General features: G+C 42.7%; 1 protein-coding gene across 1 annotated transcript in view; it reads left to right on the forward strand.

Moving 5' to 3' along the window:
• Window positions 1-19,010, forward strand: part of NOD1 (nucleotide binding oligomerization domain containing 1) — a 34,585-nt gene extending 15,575 nt beyond the window's left edge. The window contains exons 7-11 of the mRNA XM_063303959.1: window positions 1,395-1,478; window positions 6,653-6,736; window positions 12,458-12,541; window positions 17,439-17,522; window positions 18,523-19,010. Coding sequence (XP_063160029.1) covers window positions 1,395-1,478; window positions 6,653-6,736; window positions 12,458-12,541; window positions 17,439-17,522; window positions 18,523-18,595 — 409 coding nt within the window. The 3' untranslated portion in view covers window positions 18,596-19,010. The remainder of the gene's footprint in view (window positions 1-1,394; window positions 1,479-6,652; window positions 6,737-12,457; window positions 12,542-17,438; window positions 17,523-18,522) is intronic.
• Window positions 19,011-21,923: the final 2,913 nt, after the last annotated feature.

The raw sequence follows: 21,923 nt of genomic DNA on the forward strand, positions 1-21,923 counted from the left end.
CAAGTCTTTATACGGAATGACATACATTTGATATTTGTGATGGATGCAGCAATGAATCAAACAATAGAAGACATTGATCCTAGATAACATTCCACAAGTGGCAAATTTATGGGTTATATCCCTCCCTTTCTCACCCAGGTTTGTATCTTTCTTCAAGGACTTCAGAATACACTCCTGTTGTTTAGTTTTTGAAAAGGCTAGTTCTTTGCACTTCAAAGGAAATAGTCTTGGCTCAAAGGAAAAACATGGTTTCCTAAACCTAAAAAAGAGGCATAGACTGCCATGCTAAAATGCTAACATCACCTTTTAAAATGCTAATAAGGAAGCCTAAAATTCCAGTAACATACTTGCAGAAGTCCTGTATTGCTTTCAAAGCAATGTTTTGGTAAGAATTGCATAAGGGAGATTAGGGAATTGCATGCAAGTTCTGAATCCTTCCTCCACATTGTTGGATCCATCTCAGTGTGTTTGAAAGTGATTGTCTACAATAAGATGTTTGTTTTCAGCACGTAACTTCATTTCCGTGTAGAACATTGGGTAATCCAGATTGTAGATCACATTGGGAGTTACATGAGTTGTATGGGGTACCAGCTTGATCCTTTGTTGTATGGGGAAAGACAGATCTCAGCATGCTTATCCCCACTTCCATATGTTATTCGCTCTGTTCATACAAAATGCTTTGGCAGGTCATTTAAAGACTTAGTAGCTGCATTTGTTCAAAATACAAAGCTTGGCTAGATGGAGGAGGAGGAGGAGGATGGTGATTTTGTGTGAACCCAAACCTTTTGATTCATTTATGATTCCATCTACTGTTAAAATCCAGAAAATTGGTTAATTCAGCAACCATGTTAAGGGTGCCATGCCAATACCATCTAGACTGGAATAGTTTAAGGTGTTGGATTAGGAATGGGAAGATGAAGGTTCAAGACCTACTCAATGACAGAGCCCACTGGGTGACTTTGGGCAAGTTCTTCTCTCACGGGGTTAATGTTGTGGGGATAAAATAAGGGGAGAAGTGACCTCAACTTAACCATCTTGAGCTTCCAGAGAAAAAGCAGGAAAGAAATGCAACAAATAAAAATAACTACTTGCAAAGGGTTCACATCTTTTTCCAGATATGATTTTAGATTTTTTTTTCATTGATTGTATTCCTACATCATGTTAAACCAGATGTATTTTACCTATGGATTATTGAAAAAGCCACAATTGACCTGATTATACTAAACCTCAAACCAGCCACCCCCATCCTGAGTACTTTCCGTGTATGTGGACTTCAACTCACTGAATTCTCAACTAGTATGATTCTGATGACTTACTGTAATGTGTGAAGCCAGCCATTAAAAGAACACGGTGGTAATGTTCTTTAATGTGCCTGTTCTTTTTGTCTTTGGCAGAATGTGGGGTAATCAGGTTGGGGATGAAGGAGCAAAGGCTTTTGCAGAAGCACTGAAAAATCATCCCACCTTAACCAATATCAGGTAAAATGTTTGTGAGTAGACTGATATTTTGAAGGTTTTATGTTTGTGCCACATGTGACCCAAAAGGCCCTCCAGATTTCAGAATTGCTCAGTGAGCTTTGCAGAACCAGCATTGCCACATGACCCTTTTGTGCAGATCCTCAATATTCTGGTGAGGCCCACTGTCAACATCGCCTCTCTTTTCTTCCCCATTCTATCATTCAGAGCATTACAAAGCCATTTTTTAAAATTCCCCACCATGCCTTTGACAGGGCCTTGCCATACAGCATTGGAAGAAATTCAAAGGATGGCTAGATACAACCAAGTATTGTTTGGAGAAATACCTTTGCAGACAGCCTGTGTTTACCAGAGGGAAGGGTCCTCAGAAAAGACTTTGCTTGAACTCTCTCCAACGTGGAGCCAGGCTTTGATGATGGTCCAAACCTCCTTTCTGCAGCCCTTGGGTTCTACTCTGATCACAATTGCTGAAAATTGCTATCAGAATTTCCTGCCATTCTGAGACAGGAAACATGTGAAAACTCTATGCCCTCAAATGGGTATGCCAAGGGTAAAAAATAAAATCCTTCAAACTTACCCAAATGTCCTTCCACCAACAGGAAACCTGGATTCTTTTCTGCCAAGTGATTGCCTGGATTTTTGTAGCCCAGATATGATAGGCCAAAACATGTATACTTGTCCTCCCAAATAAGTACAGCTCTCAGACCCCAGAAGACTGACCATCCCATTGTAGGTAAAGAGCAGTCAGTTCAAAAGAAGCTTTTTTAAAAAGGAACTCTGTCATCTGTTGAAGTCTAGAGGAACTGATAAACATTTGGCAGTGGAGTTTAGAGGGTAAAGTAGAGCATCCACCATTTAAAACATCAAACGTGAGTGATGTTTTAAAATGTGGTGTGACAGTTAGAAAATAATATTGTCAGTCTGTATTTGGCTATAAAAAACATTAAAAATAAAATAGGCATTGGCAGTCCCTCAAAATTAACAGGGAGGCTTTTAAAAGGCAATATTTCTTTTTTTTAAAAAAGTGGTGGGGATGTCAGTCACATTTCTTTCATCTCCCAAACAAGCCATCTCCTTGTTTAAATAATACATGTAGACATTTCCAGTTCTCCCACAAGATGGCAGGCTTTGCTGGATTTCTTCTGAGTAAATGTCAACATCTGATTAACACTGGGGGAATAGGTGCATTATTAAAAAAAAAGGCAGACATTGAAGCTCAGTGACGTAAACACACTCAAGGCAGGAGTGGTAGCCATTTTGGGGCCCTCAAGCATAGGCAGCTCTGGTCAGGGCTTCAGTCTGGAAAAAAAATAAAATAAAATTGGTCTCATTGAGGGCCAGGGAACATCCCACAGAGGAGCCTTTGCATTTGTCTAGGATGGCAAAGCAGTTGGGGCAACAGAGGAAGTGATCTGCAGGTGACCATGGAACCCAACCTCAATACATATTGACAAGGGTAACTATTAGATGGTAGCAGAGATGCAAAAAACACTATTTGATGTCATCTCATCATTGTCCAGATTTTTACAGCCCAGATCTGATTGTCTAGGACACACACAACTTGCTGGTGCCACTCCACTCCAAGAGAGCATCCTGAACTACCACTACTTCCATCCCCTCCTAGAATAAATCCCAGGCACTGGAACAGGCCTGCTTCTTCATGTAGCCTTCTCCAATCTGGTCCCCTATAGAAGTACTGGAAGTACAACTTCTAGAATTCCAGCTAGCATGTAAAACAGCTCCAGAGGAAAATGATTGAGTCTAGGCCCTGAAAAACTGCTCAGTCTTGTCACTCACTAGGTGGCTTTAGAGAAAGTCATGATCTCCCCATTAATGATGATGTACTTTGAGCAAGCAGAGACAAATTTTTCCTAGGTTCCACTCAAAATTCTTCAGCCCAAGGGCTGAGTTGAATAAAAAACTCCTATTGACTTATTTCTAGCTTCCTGCCCATTCTGCCTCTACTTGGGAGCTGGTTCAAGTATACAAAAAGGGAATGCCCATGTCCTTCCATTTGTTTTTGATTCATATCGCAATCAGGGATTTGCTGTTGTTATAAAGAAATACAACATGTTATTTGGGTTGAAGAAGATCTTATTTTCAAATACTTGAAGCTATCAGACTCTGGGGATCCCAAGGTTTATTTCTACCAAGTGAGATGTTTTATTTTGGACAACAGACCTTCATCCCATATCAGGACTTACTTTTACCCTCTGTTGTTTAAAAAATGGATACATTTTAGGCAAAAGTTCCTTAGGACATGTACAAATAGCTATCTGGAGCCTGACCCAAAGAAGCATCTGTTCTATAGCTTATGCCCTTGTTTCCTTCAGGATGGTCTTCCGGTAGAATCTGCCCTGCCTGTACAGTCTAGCAGGGGCAGAATGCTCCAAGGACCGTCCCAAGAGAGATTGGGGGTTAGGACCCAGAGAATGACATTCCAGACTCTCTCTGGAAGAGCTTGCCCCCTGAGGCCAAATATGCTCCTCCACTTATTTCCTTCAGAAGAAATGGTAAAGATGGTCCTCTCTTGGAGGACATGTTGGCAGAAAGATCTTATCTAGTGGTAATAGCAGTTTTTATTAATAGTAGCCAATAGCTCAATCTTATGGATATTTTTAAAAAACTTATATAGCATAAGCCACTTACAGCCATATGGAAGGGAGGAAAGTAGGAAGGAAGGACAGCCACCCTCAACTGTTGCCTCCAGAATCTTGATTATTTCTGAGCTCAGGATTTTCCCCCCTTAAAACTTTTGTGCTTGGTTTTCAGAAGAAAACAGATGTTTGGGGGTAAATGTTCAGTCAGTGAACATGTGTAGACTCTTCTGCATTTGTTTCATAGTTAATCTCTTAGTCTGTTTATTTTTAGTCTCTTTTTTTCATGAAGACAAACAGATATTCAAAGGCTTTGAGGGATTTTTCCCCCCCAAGGTTCTAGGGTAGTTTAAAGTGACAGTAAAGTGGGAAGTTGGTTAATAAATTTCATTAGGGCACTTACTCTCCCAAGACCAGTCACTACTATCAGTGACAATGGAACTTCATGTCTGAGAGCTGACTCTCAGTTTCCCAGATTTGTAGAGCAATGCTATCAGGCAGTTTTGACTTCTCATCTTCCTGATTGTTTTTTTAGAGAATGGTCTGATTAGATTTGTTTGTTTGCCTCAAGGGCAACAGTCTTGTGATAGCTATATCAGACCTTTAGCCGTGCTTCTCATTGCAACCTAGTCTACAGCTGAGACTCTTAACCAGTGTTTCTCAAACTTGGCAGCCCAACGATGTGTGGACCTAAATTCCCAGAATTCCCCAGCCAGCTTGCTGTAGAGATACACTGTTCTAAACTTTGGAAAAAAGATTTTCCCTGAATTTGGCATTGCAGTCCCTCAAGGCAGCACAACCACTGATTCTCTTTGAGCCCACATCAAAGTGCATGGAAATGAATATAGGTAGTTCTTGACTTACGACCACAATTGGGACTGGAATTTCCATCCCTAAGCAATGCGGTCATAAAGTGCAATGTCACGTGACCACATCACTTAGCGATGGCAATCCCAGAACTCCCAGCTGCCATCATTAAGCAAATTCCACTGGTCATTAGTTGAGGTTTCACCCCAATCCAAGCCATTCTGGGCTTGGTCCCTTCCAGCCCCAAGCCTCAGTAAGGTAAGGGACTGCCTCCAACTCCCCCCACCACCTATCTTCCCCCATCTCTGCCCTTTTGGCTCCCCTGCATCCTGCCTTGTGGGACGGCAAGCAGCCCCAGAACTGCACAGCTTGGGGCTGCTTGCCGCACTGTGGCTCAGGGGCTTCTTGGCACACTGCAGCTCTGGGACTGCAAGAATCCCCTGAACCGCAGCACGAAGCCAGCCATGGAAACCTCAGCCGCCCCAACCCAGTCCCAGCTCTGTCACCCTTGCCACCCTGCACTCCGAGGTCCCTGCTGCCCTGTGCTCCACGTCCCCAGCTGACCTTCACCGTCTTTTTGCTCCCACTGCTGATGAGGCGTGCCTGGCCTGCCCCTTTGCGCCAAGAAGTCACTTTGCTCCATGTTGTTAGGCTGGGTGGGGCTGGGCTTTGTGCTGCACTGTGCTGCAACTCTGGGGTTTTTCAGGAGGAAGTTGAGAGCCTCATGAATGGCCAGCAGCTTCCAACATGAGCTGCAAAGCATGCACTGGAAGCACCCACAGATTCTCCAGGGGTGCTTCCAGCGCATGCTCTGCAGCTCACATTGGAAGTTGCTGGCCATTTGTGAAGCTTTCACCTTCCTCCTGCAAACTTCCTAGAGCCACAGCGCAGCATGAAGCCCAGCCCCAGCCCGGTCCAGCAGCGCGCACAAAGTGGCTTCTTGGCACAAAGGGCCAGGCTGGGCACACCTCTGTGGGAGCAGGAAGACGACAAAGGTCAGCTGGGGCAGGGCGGCAGGGGTCTTGGAGTGCAGGGTGGTGAGGGAGGCTGGGACCGGGCTGGGGCAGCTGAAGCTTCCAGGGGTGGCTGCAGTGCCAAAAAGCCCCTGAGCTGCTGCATGGCAGCTGCTGCATAGTAGGGAAATAGGCAGATGGAGGGAGTTGAAGCATCACTGCAGTCATTAGTGCAGGCAGGCTGCTAAGTGCCTGAATTTTGATCACATGACCACAGGGGCGCCTCAATAGCCATAACTTTGTCGTAAGTCCATTTTTGAACCCTGTCATAACTTCAAATGGTTGCTGAACAAATGGTTGTAAGTTGAGGACCGCCTGTATATGCACAGGGTTCCTGGAGTGCTCAGGAGACACCTGTTGAGGGACTTGGGAGCTGCATTCCCCTCCATATTTTCCAAACAACTTGCCCTTTCACTTCACTCCCATGTTTGGCTTGCAGTCATGCATTTCTGCATTAATGCAGCTTGGGATGCTGTGCTCAAAATATTGTGAAAATGTGGGAGGCTTTCTTTAGCTGCTGCTTTACAGCCAACTGCTGATTGATTAAGAGGATCCATTTGCAATAAACACAGAATTTAGGAAGTCTTTCCAGTTTTTTCTTCTATATTATCTGTAACTCCCCCAGATAGCATGTGCAGAATTTTACTGTTAATTAATTTTTTAAAGTTATGATTTAAAACCTAATCAGAATAATTATTGCTGTTCACATGATGCTGCCTTATGGGGTTTTACAATTCCTTCTCTACCCTTTGCTTCACAGTCTTGCATTTAATGGCATCACAACGGAAGGGGGTAAAAGCCTTGCAGAAGCGATGAAACACAACAGTACTGTAAATATATTTTGGTAAGGAACTTGGAGAGGAGGGAGGATAAACTTTATTGAATCTTGAATTGCCTCTTCTTGCAAAAGTGGGGGGAAAATCTGCTTTGCAGCATCCTAACCTCCTGCGGAGGGAGGGTAATGTCACAGCATTGGCAAATGTCCTTCTGGCATGCTTGATTCCAGAGAACTGGGAAAGCTGTGGTCTCACTAAGCCAGAATGATGGTTGGGTTAACCCTGAGCAACCTGTGTAGCTTTGGCAGTTTGAGAAGGGGATGGCATGAAAGAGTGGACTGATCTGATTATGTGTTAACCCAATCATTTGTTAACCCAAACATCTGGAGAACTTCAAGCTAGGAGAGAAAAAGGCCATGCCCACAGCTTCAGCTTCATCTCTCTCCACCTCCATAGATTCAAGTAGGTGACCTGAAACTATACCCTTATTGCTTGATGCAAGTCCAGCTGTCAAGTGTGATTCAGAAGCCTACTTTATTTGGGTCCCAAATCACATAGAAGGCTGTAACTATGCTCAGCTTTGGATTAATCAGTATGTAAGCTTTGCTGACATCTGCTTACTGGTTGTGATTGGAAAAATAAAGGAAGACACAACTCAGGATGATAACAGTGGTACTGACTGTATCCCCAAAGCATATGTTTTTAAGCTGCTACCAAAAGGACTGAGTAGTCCTTGGAGGCATTCATGTGGAAAAAGTAAACCCTCCAATTTATTTTCACTGTCAACAAAGGAGGAGAGGAAAGGGGAACTATTGGCCAATGCATCTTGGGGGATATGAGATCACAGCAGTGCCCTGGATCTCAGGAGACTGGCCAGGAGTATTGGCCAGCCAGTGCAGATGGTGGATGAGGTAGGACTCACAGGTCTCCCCCAGACCAAAGCTCTGGGAGTGCCAAGGTGACTTTAGGCTGGCCACCTCCAGAGATGCTGCAGGATTCCCCCTAGCATTGAAGAGCCATGGAGACTTCTGTCTGGCCACTTATTGCAGGATTTTGCGCAGCCTGTGCCAGAGATGTCCTCCTACGGAGGCTCCCTCAGTGTACACCCAAGGACTTTGGGCTGACTCTCTCCAGTACACACTGAGGAATAAACCACATCAGAGCTGCCCAGCTTGGGGGATTCCCTGGCCAGCACTGTAGAAGGTTCCTCTCAAACCTTCTCCCAAAGCACTTGCCCAACAAAGCTTTTCTCAGCCTTCTTTGCCAGCATGCATTCTGTGGCAGAAGGCTGAGAGGATGTCCAAAACAGCCCAAAGCAAGGCTACTTTGTGAAGCAGCTTCAAAGGGATGCTTTGTTTTAAGCTTTGTGGAAGCAAAGCACTCCTTCCAGACTGCCTAGCCCTATTCATTACAGTTAATAAGAATGCAAATAACTTCTTTCCAAACAGTGGCACCAATCATAAACTAATCTGTTATTTTAATTTAAGCATTTTTGCCTGTGCTCTTCAAATGTCTGGGACTCCAGAGGCTTTCTTGATAATCATCCCCACATGGCCACTGCAAACAGACAGCCCTGGCATTGCTTTGGGCAACAGAGGGCTACTGGGCTGGCTGTCCTTTCTTCCTACCCTTTTTGAGAATATTGCCAAGAAGTGGCCAACCAGGCATGCAAAGGATAACAAATGCCCATTTAATTAGTTTTACTTCAGAAGTATTTTATTTTTGTCAACAATAAAATAGTAATTTCCTCCAAAGAATTCCCAGCAACAAAAGCGCTTTCCATTTTATTCCTGTTGTCATAGTTGTGCTGTAATCAAATAGGTTTGATATGAAAAACTGCTGTAAGTTCAACTTACTTTTTTATTTGTCTCTTTTAAAATTGGGACTGACAAAACTTCTTCATGGGCATGGTAGGAACATAGAAGAAATGGCCAGGGATGTGGTGTTGGGAAATATGTGTATCTTCACAACTGAGGTAATCGTGCCCCTCTGTAAGCCTGCTTAGTTCACAGTCTACAATTACACTGCTGCACCATTAAAAGAAAGACCAGCTTTGCAAACAATCTTGTAGTCTACAAGACAAATCAGGGGCCGAACAGGAAAATAAAGACATGCAGGCCCTAATTTTTATAGTTTCATAGATCCTAGTCATGTATTAATTACTTTTATGATTGTAATCTCATGAGAATGAGAGCAGGGCTATTTGGGCGTCCCGTCTTGGCACAATTGGGAGGGAAAGTTTGAAACAGAAGCCCCTCTTTTTGTATAGGCTTCCTATGTGATTTCAGAAAGCCTTGGAATAGGAGCTTCTCATTTCAGACCTTTTGTGCTAGCACACGACTGCAGAGACCCAAAGTTGGAATTGCATGGCAATGGGATCGGTTGGAAGGCATAAGCTCATCCAGGGTTTCTTAACCAGGGTTGTATGGAACCCTAGGGTTCCGTGAGAGGTCACCAGGGGTTCCCTGGAAGATCACTATTTATTTAAAGAATTATTTCAAATTTAGGCAACTTGACATTAAAGAGGTAAGTTTCATTATTTTTAGTTTAAGAACACTGTTAATGCATACAGTATATACAAGCCTACACATGAAACAACTATAATAATTTTGTAACTTCTGGCCTATATTTGAGCCTGAATGTGCAGGGGTCCCTGAGGTCTGGAAAATATTTCAAGGGTTCCTCCAGGGTCAAAAAGTTGAGAAAGGCTGAGCTAAGGTTTCCCTGTTTGAAGAGAGAGAACCTTGCCTATCTATACTGTGAGTGCTGGAGTGGTTGAGCCAGTATTCCCAATTCTTGATATAAAAACTTTCTTCACAAACCCCCAGAATCAAGGAGAGAAAAAGAATATCATTGTGTCAAAGAAAAACAGAAGGAAGAAACTGGTAGCTGAGAAGGAAACTGTACTTACTCAGACTTGTCAAAACAAGCTAATATGCAAGAAGTAAAAGTTGCTAGCAACTTTAAAAAGGAGAATAAAGGAAAGAGGGTTCTTTCTTTTAAAAAAAAAATCTATTCCTAGCAGCAAGGAATGCCTCGCTTGGGGTGGAGAGGGGAATAGAGTTACATGGGGATGGTTGTTATAGACCACTCGTCCTACACTTGGACTGTTTTAGATGTTTCATTGCTTGGATTTTTTATTCTTTATTTTTTATTTCTATTTATAGTATTTTACTGTATTTTATTTTTTGTATTATTCTGATGGTTTTAATCACTTATTGTAAACCGCCCAGAGGCCTCCGACAGGAGGAGATGGGCAGGGATAAATTAGATAAATAAATAAAATAAATTAGGGGCAGAAAGAAGCACCCTCTCCAAAAAGAGCCATCGAAGCAGTTAGTATAAAATATCTTAGAGCAATTGGTACTTTTTATTATGCCAAATGATTTAAGTTGTGCACCTAATCCTAAAGAGAACAATTTCCAACCACTAGATGTTTTCTATTCCACTCCTATCAGCTCTGAGCTTGTATGGCCAATCGCAAAGGAGTTGTAAGGGTCAGTCTCGCTTCGCAATAAGGCACGGACTCACTTAATAGGTATTAAGGATTTCCAGTTTATTGGAATGGTGGCTGACAGAACGAAAAACGGGAACGAGGTTGCGGTGGTGAGGCACCTTGTTTATACCCTCTTGCGGGGTCCCGTGCTCCTCCACCCTTCATTGTCCCCAATCCCTCTTGATGGGCTCCTTGATGGCTGCGTAGGCGTTTTCCCGGTGTCTTTCCTTGTCCTCTTGGTTCCGGTGTGTCCTCCAGGGCACCAGGTGCGGCTTATCGCTGCTTATCTGAAGCCCTTCTTTTCAGCTGTATATGAGTCGATGGGTGTGGGTGCTTTGGGTGCTTGGTTTAAGCACTGTTTTAATTATCCCCTTCCCCTTTTCCTTAATGATCATGATCCACGTTGTGAGGCTCTTTGTGCCTTGCAACGGGGTCATGACAGGAGTACTATCTTCCACTATACTATACAGCAGGGTTCTTCAACCTTGGCAACTCTAAGCTGTGCGGACTTCAACTTCCAGAATTTCCCAGCCAGCCAAGCCTGCTGAGGAATTCTGGGAGTTGAAGTCCACACAGCTTAGAGTGCCAAGGTTGAGGAACCCTGCTATACTGAGATGCTGTAAATATTGGGAACTACCAATTGGTGTTATAGTGTGGTGGTAGGACCAAAATTCTCAAAGTCAGAGTTGTCTGAGATTGCTGGCAGTTGTAGTCTAGTCTCTCTGGAGAGCATGAGGTTGGCTCAATAGTTCTTCCCCTGACACTCTTCCTTCTCATCTGGGGAGCAGACATATGGAACACTGTCTGATATGTCCGAAAGCCTTAATAAATGAATAAAAACAAGACTATTCTGCTCTTTAATTCCATTGGAGTTCTAACAATGCATGGCTGATTGTGGCTAGGTACAATAAACAACTGTTATCTCTAGAACAGCCAGTCCTGGCACTAACAAAAGGGGAAGATGGCATTTAAAGATATCTCAAGTGGTGCCCAGGATCTGGTACAAAACTCTGGGGAATGATGGCTACGTTGCTATTGGCTTGAACAACATCAACAAGAAATGAACGGAACTGAGCCAGAATACTTAATATTTTTTCTAGGTGGCTTCATTTTTCCTTGTACAGTTACAGTCATTAGGTAGGTAGGTGGATAGATACTGTTCCTGACACGTCAGAATAATGTAAGTCAATAACAACAAACTGAGAGTCCATTAGAAATCAAGAACAGTATCCTGAGGAGAGGTAGAATGGAGTGGCCTGTTGTAGGTCAGCATGGTTGACTGGCTAGAACCTCCAAGGGAGCATTTTTGGGGGGTGAAACTATAGTGCAATCTTTTATTGCTGGCCTCACACATTCTCAGTATTCACATCCCATGAATGATTGAAAATGGCCTCTGCGCATAGAGGCTTTCTTTCTTTCTTTTGGTCTGTGGACAGAAATGGGATCATCGTTTAGGGCAGCTTACAGGCCCCTGAGTAATACTGTGATCTGTAATGCTTTTGTCTGGAAATACCGTATCAGCTCACTGGAATATAACTAGGGGCGGGGGGAGCTGACCAGACTGGCTGGTGTTTACTGGAAGTTCTCAGACCTCTTCATTCTCGTCTCCACCCCAGGCACTTCCCGAACCCTCTTTGGGTGATATACAAAGTTGTGTATAATAACAGCATCAAAAATAAAAAATCTTCAGGGCAGGTAGAAATGACTTTGAGTAAGGAGGGAGTGGGTTGGTTCTCTGGTCTCAGTGACTTCTTACTTTCTCAACCAAATGGTGAACAAACTAAAACTCTGTCATCTGGTTATGCCTCCAAAAGTTATAATGTAAAGCAGTTATGCACAATAGAAATTGCACAGTCCTTGTGTCCTAATGGTCAGGAACCACGCTGAGACGAGGAATAGGTCTCTAGTGTTTTATTACTGCTACATTAGACAGAAAATCCTAACAAATTGAAGAAGCGTGGGAAAAACCCAGACAGATAAACCCCAAAGTCAAGGCGGGTCTGATCTGTGTCTCTTTGAATGGCTGCTTAACTCCTCAGTACTACACATGTGTTTTCCCCCCTGGATAGGGGCCCCCTCCTGCTCACCATCAGTACTCATGACACCTTGGCAAGCTTGGCAGGCATACAGATTGGACTGAAAAGAGGGTGGTTGTTTTTTTAAATCCATTCTGGCTTGCCAGGATTTTTGACAACACTGCATCAAAGTTAACTAAGACAAGAATGACCAATGTTTTGAACCGCCCAACTGTCATTCATTCACATGACTGAAACCCTTTTGTTTCCTCAACTAGGCTAACAAAAAATGAGTTGGATGATGAAGCAGCTGAGAGTTTTGCTGAAATGGTAAAGGTTAACAAGAGATTGGGCCATCTGTGGTGAGTTATGTTGGGTTATGAAGGACGCACTCTTAGTCGTGGCTGCGGGCAGTAAACCATATTTTAGGACCTATTAAGAATTCTGTAGGAAGATCCATAGCTGGGTATTTGGATTGTTTTGAAGAAGGTATCATTTTAATGTTATCTATTTCTCTATTCATTTACTTGTTTGTAGTCCACACTATCCCAGTGGATCTCAGGACAGGTTACAAATGAGAAAATCAAGAAAAACTATAAACAGCAGAAAAACAACAAACAGCAGTGTTCTCACTTCAGCAGAAACAAAATATGAAAGACTATCTGATGGTCTTTAGGACACATGCTTCTTAAGACAGGTTGAGTTCCTCCTTCCTAAGCAACCTTTTTCGATGCCTGCTCCATTTGGAATTCGAAAGCATGTGGTGGAACTTGTCACAAAATGGCCCCTTCAGAGAAGCTTGCACTTCACAAAATGGATGTGGGCAATCACCAGAAATTTATTTACCAGCAAAATGTGTGACCTTGCTTTCAATCCTCATCTCTAGTGATAAGCCTCGACCAGTGTGGGCTGGGGGAGTGACAAAATTGATCACAAAGCAAATTCCAGCCCTTACATATTTGCTTGTGATGTTGCAACACATGTACAGATGGGTGGAGCTTGCATTAGGACATTTCATAATTTTGACATTGTGGTTACAAAGGGATGCTGGGATGTCTAGGCTCCCCACCAGCCCAAGCTTCTTTGGTCTTTCTTCAGGGTAGATGGGCACACTGCCAGCTACCATGATTTTTATTTCCTAGGAATGCCTTTTATGAAGTGGAGAAGCATTTCTGTAAATGGAGACAGCACTCTAGGCTGCCCTTTGCTTTGAAGTGTGACAGCTTCCTATTTATCCATCTGTCTCTATTTAAATTAAAATTAGGTGGAGAGAGCCCGGCAGGCACCAGGTTGCCTATCCCTGTACTCATAAGATGCTGAGTTTAGATAATCAGCTGAAATTGTAACTAGACATGTTGACATCACCATTGTGAAAGCCAGAGATGAATTAGTTTACTGCTTTACATATGGTTACATTACCAAAGGAGTAATTTTTGGAATTAGCATTCTTGTATCTATTGTTAGCTGGTAGTTTGAAGACTGATGCCAGAGAGAAGCAACTCATAGACTTGAGATGTTGTAGACCTTGAGTCTGTCTCCCATCAATTCTTTCCTGTCCAAGTTTCTCTCTGTTCCATTTTGTACTACTGAGTTTCTTTCTCACACTTCCCTCTTTCTCAGGATTGAGTGATCTTTTCACAAAGCCCCCCTTTAACAGCTGGCTGATTCTCTCCCTACCCCCAAGGCCAGCGCTACATTCCTTCACATATCTAAATCTGAAAGGTTATATGAAAAGAAGAAGGGATGAGGAGGGAAGAGGAAATGTTCTCCAAGCTTGGCACCAGTTCTTAAAGTTTAATACCAGCTCTTAAATAATGACCAGTTCAAGGAGTGGAAGAGTCTAATGGAGTTGATCCCTCAACAGACTGGGATCTCGCATTGCTTCCTATCTCTTCTCCTCTTTCCTGCTGCCAGACAAATGGCTGTGGCTCCTGTTCTGCAACCAGGTCCACCTTTGGGCTCTGGGCTAGATGGATTGTCTTCTGGTGAGGATATGCATTGCTGACCCAAACCATTAGGTGTTTCCGCAAATCAGACTGGCCACCAGGCTTAATAAATTTCAGTAACTTGACTGTTATCTCTTCTTCCTATCTGTCCCTTTGCTTTGCTTGTTTTTACATTCCTGGTCTGCTTTTTAATTCAACTGCACTCCTCAAGGCTGTGTACAAAAACAAGGAACAGAACAAAACACAAGCACCATGCAGACAAGTTCCCAGTGAAAACAGACATTAAAAAAGTTTGTACAAGGCCACAAGCAAATTTAAAAAGGCTGCCCATTCTGTTTTTTTGTTGTTGTTATCGGTTAGTTCAATTTTCCAGATGCCTTGAGACAGCAGCTCTCTGACTGTCTAGCCAATATGGCCAAAGGCAGGGTAGGAAAAGCTAAAATAGAGTTACTGGTTTCAGTTGGTCTGCTGGACATATGACTGAATTTAGATTAAACCAAATATATGTGTACTCCCTTTCTGCCAATGCTTTCAAGATGGTTCACCTCTTAAATTAATGGGCAAGAAAACAAACACAAAAGAAATAAGGATGGAGAGAACAAAGAACAAAGGGTCAATATAGGAAGTTTTCTGCAGTGTTATATGGCAATGTTACATAAAGGGGGCACACACACACATTCAGGTAATGTATGAGAGGACTGTGCTGTATTGCTTGTCCTGCTTCCAACATGCTCTCCAGCCATAATCCACCCCCAGTGCTCATGTGCAGTGAGAAAGGGCCTGACATGCATAAAGGTATATCCTGACAGAGCTCCTCCAATATGAGAACCTGGACTATCCAGAATCCCAACTCACAGGGAGGCCATCTGCAGTGTGTGTATTTGGCCATGACAGCCTCCTCACTTGACCATTAAATTTGGATCCTGCTAGAGGGATGCTCTGCGGCACAAGCTCTGCACAAGACACCAGGGGTTAACAGAACTGGAGAATGTGGTCCTCGGGGGGAGGAGCCAGGGAACAGTGGGTCCCAGCCTAGCCAATGGAAGAAACCTTGGGAGCTTCCTGCCTGTGAAGAAGACCCACCCACTTCTCAAATTTGTCCCACCCAGCAGCCTTTAAAATGGCAAAAACAGGGTGGGATTTCTTGAGGTGTGGTGGGGAAGAATCCCATAGAGAAGACACCACTGCCAAAGTAATCTGACCTCAGATGGCAGTTGAGCATGGAATACATGTGTGGCTGGAACAAACAAGGTTCTCGGCTGCTGCAGATACAAGCCTCAGGGCCAACATACTTTAAGAACATAGCTGAGAATAACGTTTCCTCAAGGTCAGCTTTCATAATCCCTAGCCAGAGTAGAGGGTTAGAATTATGGATATTGAAGTCTAACACAGCTAGAAAACACATGGATGGTTAAGGCTGGGACAGAACCTAAACAGGAAGAATTCCCTCTCTAGTAGAAAAGATGCTCCACTCTATTGTATCCTAACCCACTTTGTAAAGCTGTGCAAACTGTTGACAAAGGCAACCAGGTTGCTGTTAAGAAAATGCAGTCTAAAAAGTGTACAGCACACAAACATTTCTTGTTTGCTTGGAGTGTCACACTTTTTGTTTCTTTCTCTCTGAAAAGCAGCATTTACCCAGTGATGCTTAAAGACCAACACTGTTAGGCTCTGTGCATGTGCATATGTATAAAACCTCATTCTAAGCTTCAGCTTTGTCTAACCAATCAAACTTACATGGCTACTACAGTCTCTTTTCCCTCACTCCAGTAACAAGATGACAGCTGAGCAGAATCTCTGCAAGCAATAAGGGAGACTTTCAAATCACTTAGCAGAGCAGGCCAGTTGTCAACCATTCTATCCAAGTGATTTTTCTCATGACTAAAGAAAGTATTTGCTTACATCAGGTTAGAATTTGGCCTGGTTTCCCTAAAGGGCCTCATCCTTTGCTGATTGGACAAGAATTATACTTGGCTTTTTTTTTCGTGACACACCACCCTGCCCATACAAACTGGGGGAAGTCATTCTTGTCTATTTCCGTCAAGTGCTGCTACTCCTGACTCAAGGTTCAAAATAGATGCATTGTGGGAGATTGCTAACCAGGTCCCAGTGATTCAATTCACAGCCCTGGGAAATGAGTCTGGGAGAAGACATGTTTAGCTTATTATCCCACCTCATTTTTGTTTTCAAGCCCTCCTTCTCCCAACCCCTCAAGTTCCTTTTAGCTTCATGTTGGAAAACATGCAAGCACCATGCAGTCAGATAAGAGATAAATGAGGCAAGGGGAAAAACTGTTTCCTAGTACTCTTCCCAATGGATTGCCTCTGCCGTTGTAGGACCAACACATCTAGAGGGCATCACAGCAGGGGTCTGACCTTGAAAAAGGGAAGCAGGGTTGGAGCGGATTAGTACTTGGATGGGAGATCACCAGGAACTCCCAGAGCTGAGGGCTAAGAGTGCAAGATGCCAGAAGAAGGCAGTATCAAACGATTTCCATGCTCTTGTCAGAGAAACAACATGGATATGTTCTTACAGTCACCAGGCATCAAGCTTGACTCCAGGAAGTCTTGCCTTTTTTTACATCTAACATGTTGGGAAGAAAAAAAAGAGGAGATATGCTGCAGGGGGAAAAAAGAATCAGAAATAGAGATAAGGTGGCCTCTACCTACTTTTGGTTTGTCTTGTGCCCCTCACTTGCTTCTGTCCCACATATCCTTGGCATGAAATACAGCCCCAAGCTGCTTATTCCTGGAGGAATGTGGCTTCAACAGACAGGAGTTTGCTCATTTCTGGATTGAACTAAAAAAAAAAAAAAGGCCCGAACCCTTTGCAGTGATTGACATTTCCCCAGCAGTAGCCTTTGCAGGCCTTCGCTGAAGTGGTTCCCAGCCAGTGCAACATGGCCAGTGAAAGGCCTTCGGCAGTTGTGTGGAACCAGATGGCATAATCCCCCAGACAGCTGCTCTGCTGTGATCGCAGAGGAGTCACAGAGTTAATAGTACAATTAAGCTCAGTAACCCTGAAAGAAGCTCGTGCACTTTAAATTGAAGAAACTTGGAGTCTCTTGGCTCCGCTTCTATGGCAAGATTGTCTGATTCCGAACAGGCCAGCCATGCAGATAGAAATCAGAAACCATTAATTCCTGGCAAGCCACCAGCTTTGCTTGTCAAGAGGAGTGTTGATTTTTTGCATCAGACGCACCACTCTCTGGCCAAGTGCATGAGAGGCAGGATGCAGCGAGGTAGGCATAAACATCAGAGTTTGTCCAGTGCAAAGTATTTATCTTCCTTTAACCTGTCCCTGCTCCCCACAGGCTCATCCAGAATCAGATTACTGCTCGAGGAGCCAACAGTTTAGCTGATGCTCTCCAGGACAATACAACTCTTAAAGAAATCTGGTAAGGTCAACCACAAAGAATAACACCTACTGGTGAGCCTTCAGCCCTATGCCCTTGGGGAAAGCCTCACTAAATGGAATATTTCTCCAAGAAGGAGGAAAGCAAGGGTGGAAAGCCTGTGGCCCTCCTGATGGAGTGGGACCAAACTCCCAGCAACCTTCATCCATGGCCCTGTTTTTTTTTTAATTATTATTATTCAATTTCTATAGCTGTCCATCTCAAACCAGTGACTCTGTTGCTTAGACCTGCAGGGGTTGTCATTCAGCAATAGTTGGATGATCCCAGGTATAAACTAAAACATGCATGTGGGTGTTTTCCATTGACAGTTGCAAAAACATACACCTTGCCTGGTTGGTTTAGCCATGGCAACTATACTTCTGTGATGCCTATACTTAAATTTCTTTATCACTGTCATGCTTTATGCAAAGGTTGGCAATTGATGATCCTATCGATGTTTAGCCAACAGTGAAGGATGCTAACAACTGTAATTTCAGTATCTGGAAGGCTACAGATTTGCTGTCCCCATTAACAAGGAGAGAGAGACATTCCCTTGGTGGTGTCTTATGGCCTCATTCTTGGTTAATCTTGCTTAATTAATTCCACCCCAATTAGCTGCATACAAATCTGAAAGAAGCAAAAGAGATCCCATTTCATTTCTGTTAAACTGAGCCCACATCACAGTAATTAATGCAGATTCTTGCTGAAGAAGAGGAAGCTTAATATGTTTCTCAAAACAGAAGAATCGATCAAGCATCATTAGTTTCAGTATTCCCCTGGTATTGGTTAAGCATGGGGAATATATGAAAGGCTGTTAGTGCTCTGAAGTGTTTTCACATCCTCCAATCAGGACAGCTGTATCCTGTGCTTCCCAGAAGAAACAGGCAATGGCAAGAGCTAAAAAAGAAGTTAAGGATGAAGGAAGGAAAAAGAAACACACCCACTGGGTACCTGTAGAAACAGCTGCTTTTAAAAACACTTTTTCTTTTTCCATTTTCAACAGCTTAAATGGAAACCCAATAAGCCAAGAGGAGGCCAAAGTCTTTGAAAATGAAAAGAGACTCATTTGCTTTTGAGAAACTTTTTCCGGACTATATGGTGGTTGTCAGGCCAAGACAATTACAGCTTTGCCAGAAGTCAGAACAATGCCAGAAGCCTGGGCGAAATGAACACGGACCTTGCCTTCCTTGTGCTTGAACAATACGATTGGCCCTGGGTATGCATCTTGTGACTGATGCGTGAAAGGAGGACATTGCCTTAGTAATTAACCTACCCTAACAACATTTGTGTTAGGTTTGTGGGATGATTTTGGTTTTATGCCAGGCCTCAAGATCCATCAGCAGAAACCTGGTTCAGGAGACATACTCTTAAAGGACACTGAAGCTCTTTGGAGGATCAGAACTGAGTGGGGCTCACAGCTCATCCACACAAAATCTGCTCCTGGCTGCCTTCTCCCTTACCCCACCCCACCCCACCCCACCCCACCCCACCCCACCCCAATGCTTGCCCACACGTTCCTTTGTTTCAGCTGTGAGTTAGTGGGAGGGAGACGTTTGGATGCTGCTGTTACAGAATTAGATCCACCAGTGAATCCCTTTCTATGATCTGCTCTCCAATGGAACATAGAAAACTGCATCCAGGGAGTCCTGCCTTTGACTCCAGCCATGATTCCTTTGACTGGTACAAAAGGAAAATGGCAAGATGGATTTCTCAGCGATCTATTGTGGGTATTAGTACATAAGGTTTAGACCTGATTTTGCACTACCGCCCCTTTCAAGGGTTTGGGGAGTTTAAGGAGAAACATGGGAGCTTGCATTCTTAACAAAGGTCTTGGTAAAGAGCATTTTTGTACATGGGTGTCCATAGCTACAGTCACTGGCTTCAAAGTCACAAGTGAAAGCAGACAGTGAAACTCCTGTCCCTTTTAAATGTGCACACACATTACACACACACAAAAAAGGGCAGGGCTTTTATCACCTGGTTACACTCGCCATTTTGAAGCCAGTAATCATCACTGTGGATGCCCCTGTGTGTATAACTCTGTTTTGCTACTGGCTCATGTGGAACATGTGCCCATTCATTCCTATATCCCAGGGAGAAGAAATGCATCCAACATGTCCATATAAGTTGCCCTTACTTGTATTAAAAGTGGTTTAGTTAAATGAGTGAGTTAGCATGTTACTGAATGTTAAAGATACACGTATATCTTCTGCTCTTAAAAAGTTCTCTTTTTAGTGTTTTGGGTGTCTCAGAGGATGTTTAGTGAGGGCTGGATCTCAGCCTCAATATGTATGGTGCAAGTGACAGATATTTGGGGGCTGCTCGACTGTGGTCCCTTTTTAGTCCAGTATTAATAAATACATGAATAGGGTGTTGGGAAGGGAAATAAAAAGATGAAAAGTTGATCAGTGATTTGGAATTTAACAGCATATGAAGAACTCTGCATTTATTGGACATGGACTGCAGCTAAAAAAATCTTTGATGGAAACAATCGCTTATACCTGATTGTAAAGCCTGGGCTGATGAAATGTATTTACTCTCCAGCTGTTAATGTTTCATATCATGTGGAAGAAAGCCACCAATATGTAGTCAAGGTTCAATTTGTTGAATAACTGAGTTATTTTCTTATTCAAGTATTTTCTCTCTTTTCTGTTTCTCTTGATTTATATTTGTTCTGGTTATGTTGTAGGTTATTTTTTTGTTTGTTTCATGTATACAATAAAATTTTACACAATTTTATGCAATAAATTTTTTAAAAACGTAAAAGTGGTTTAATTATCTCCATTGGTTACAAGTCAAAACAAAAGGATTTAGGCTGAGGGTAAGTGCATGTTTTAATGTTCCCATTCCTATCTTTACCAAAAGTAAACAGGCATCCTGTGGGATTCAGCTTGCAATCTCAAGATAAATAGAAACACTGAATTAATTGTTCTTTTGTAAATGACCAATTAGTGGACTTCCGGTGGGGACATGGTGGACTGAACAGCTGTGCCTGCAGGCTCAGCAGGCAGAGCTGACAACATGGCAGCTTTTTTGGGCTCAGGCAGGTTTTTCCTGAAGTCTAGGAGTATTTTTCCAGAAAAAGGAAAACACCTGGAATCGCCCCATCTGTCCTCCAGACAGCTGCTTGCAGCCAGAATGTAAACAGCATTCGCATTCGACTGGTAAGAGCTAGCTGGGAGGCTGGGACATCACCATTTCCAAGCCATGCTGTAGCCTTAAAGGGACACTAAGACTGGCCACCCCATTTCTAAATCACCCAATTTATATTTCTTTTAAGTACGCATACCCTAAGAGAGGCTTTCTACAGCAAGGAGAAGCGGGTTCTCTTGGTGCTTATCGTTAGTTTGGGGGTTATATTTTTTTAAAAAGTTAAGTTTTGGACTTTGTTTTCCCTCCAAATATTAAGGAGGATTGAGAGTAACTCCCTGTTATTATTTTTGTGTTAAATTTAAAGATATTAGCATTTTCCTACATGTTGAATCGGCTATTTTGAACTTTCAGTTTTCTGCTTCTACTTTCCCTGGGGAACTGTCTGCTTATCTCGCTTGTGTAAACACATTTTGGAATTCTTTCATACCTTCGACTTTCACTGGTTAAGCTCCTAGGGGGCATCATAATTTACTGCTTGAGACATGGAGGATTTTAAACAGACTTTCTCTGACCGCCACCAAGATTTTAAACAGATTCTTCCTGATTCCTACCAAGTTTTTATGAAAGGCATTCAGGACATTGTGGAAAATATGAGGTCTATAATGTGTCATCTGGTTGGGGATGTCGTGGATGAAACTGAGGAATTTAACAGTGACAGAAATGTCTCTTCAAAGAGTGAAATGGGGATTTCTTTTGAAATGCCGGATGAAGATTGGATAGTCGAGTTGGAGAAATTTAAGGGAGAGATTGAGTTGCAAGCCATAAGTGAAAATGATCATCTGGTGGAACACCATGGAAAAGAAGTTATTATGTATGGGAGGTCTCCTGAAGAGAAGTCGGAGTTTCTGAGGGGGCAGTTGGGCTGTTCAGTTTTTTTTTAAAAAAAGCTCTCTGCTTATTGTGGGGATATGTAAATACTCTGGTTTATTTTGAAGTGGGATAAGGGTCTAAGAATATTTATCTGGACTGCTTTTAGGGTTTGGCTGATTTCATTTATCTTTAATGATTTGGATTAAGATTATTAAGGTATAATAAAAAAAAAAGTCTGGTTTTGGGTTTAATATGATTAAGATTATTAAAACTTAATCTTATTTATTTGAATTTGTGTAAAACATTTTATATGTTTTTTAATTTGATCTTTATTATAGTAGACAGGAATGTATAGAATACTAGTAAGGAAATAATTAAATAAATGTTATCTTTGGTGGGGGAAGTTGATTAGGAGGTTTATATAATTTTTTTTCTTTTAAT

The sequence above is a fragment of the Candoia aspera genome, chromosome 4 (assembly GCF_035149785.1).
Source record: "Candoia aspera isolate rCanAsp1 chromosome 4, rCanAsp1.hap2, whole genome shotgun sequence".
In the NCBI taxonomy this organism is placed as follows: Eukaryota; Metazoa; Chordata; class Lepidosauria; order Squamata; family Boidae; genus Candoia; species Candoia aspera.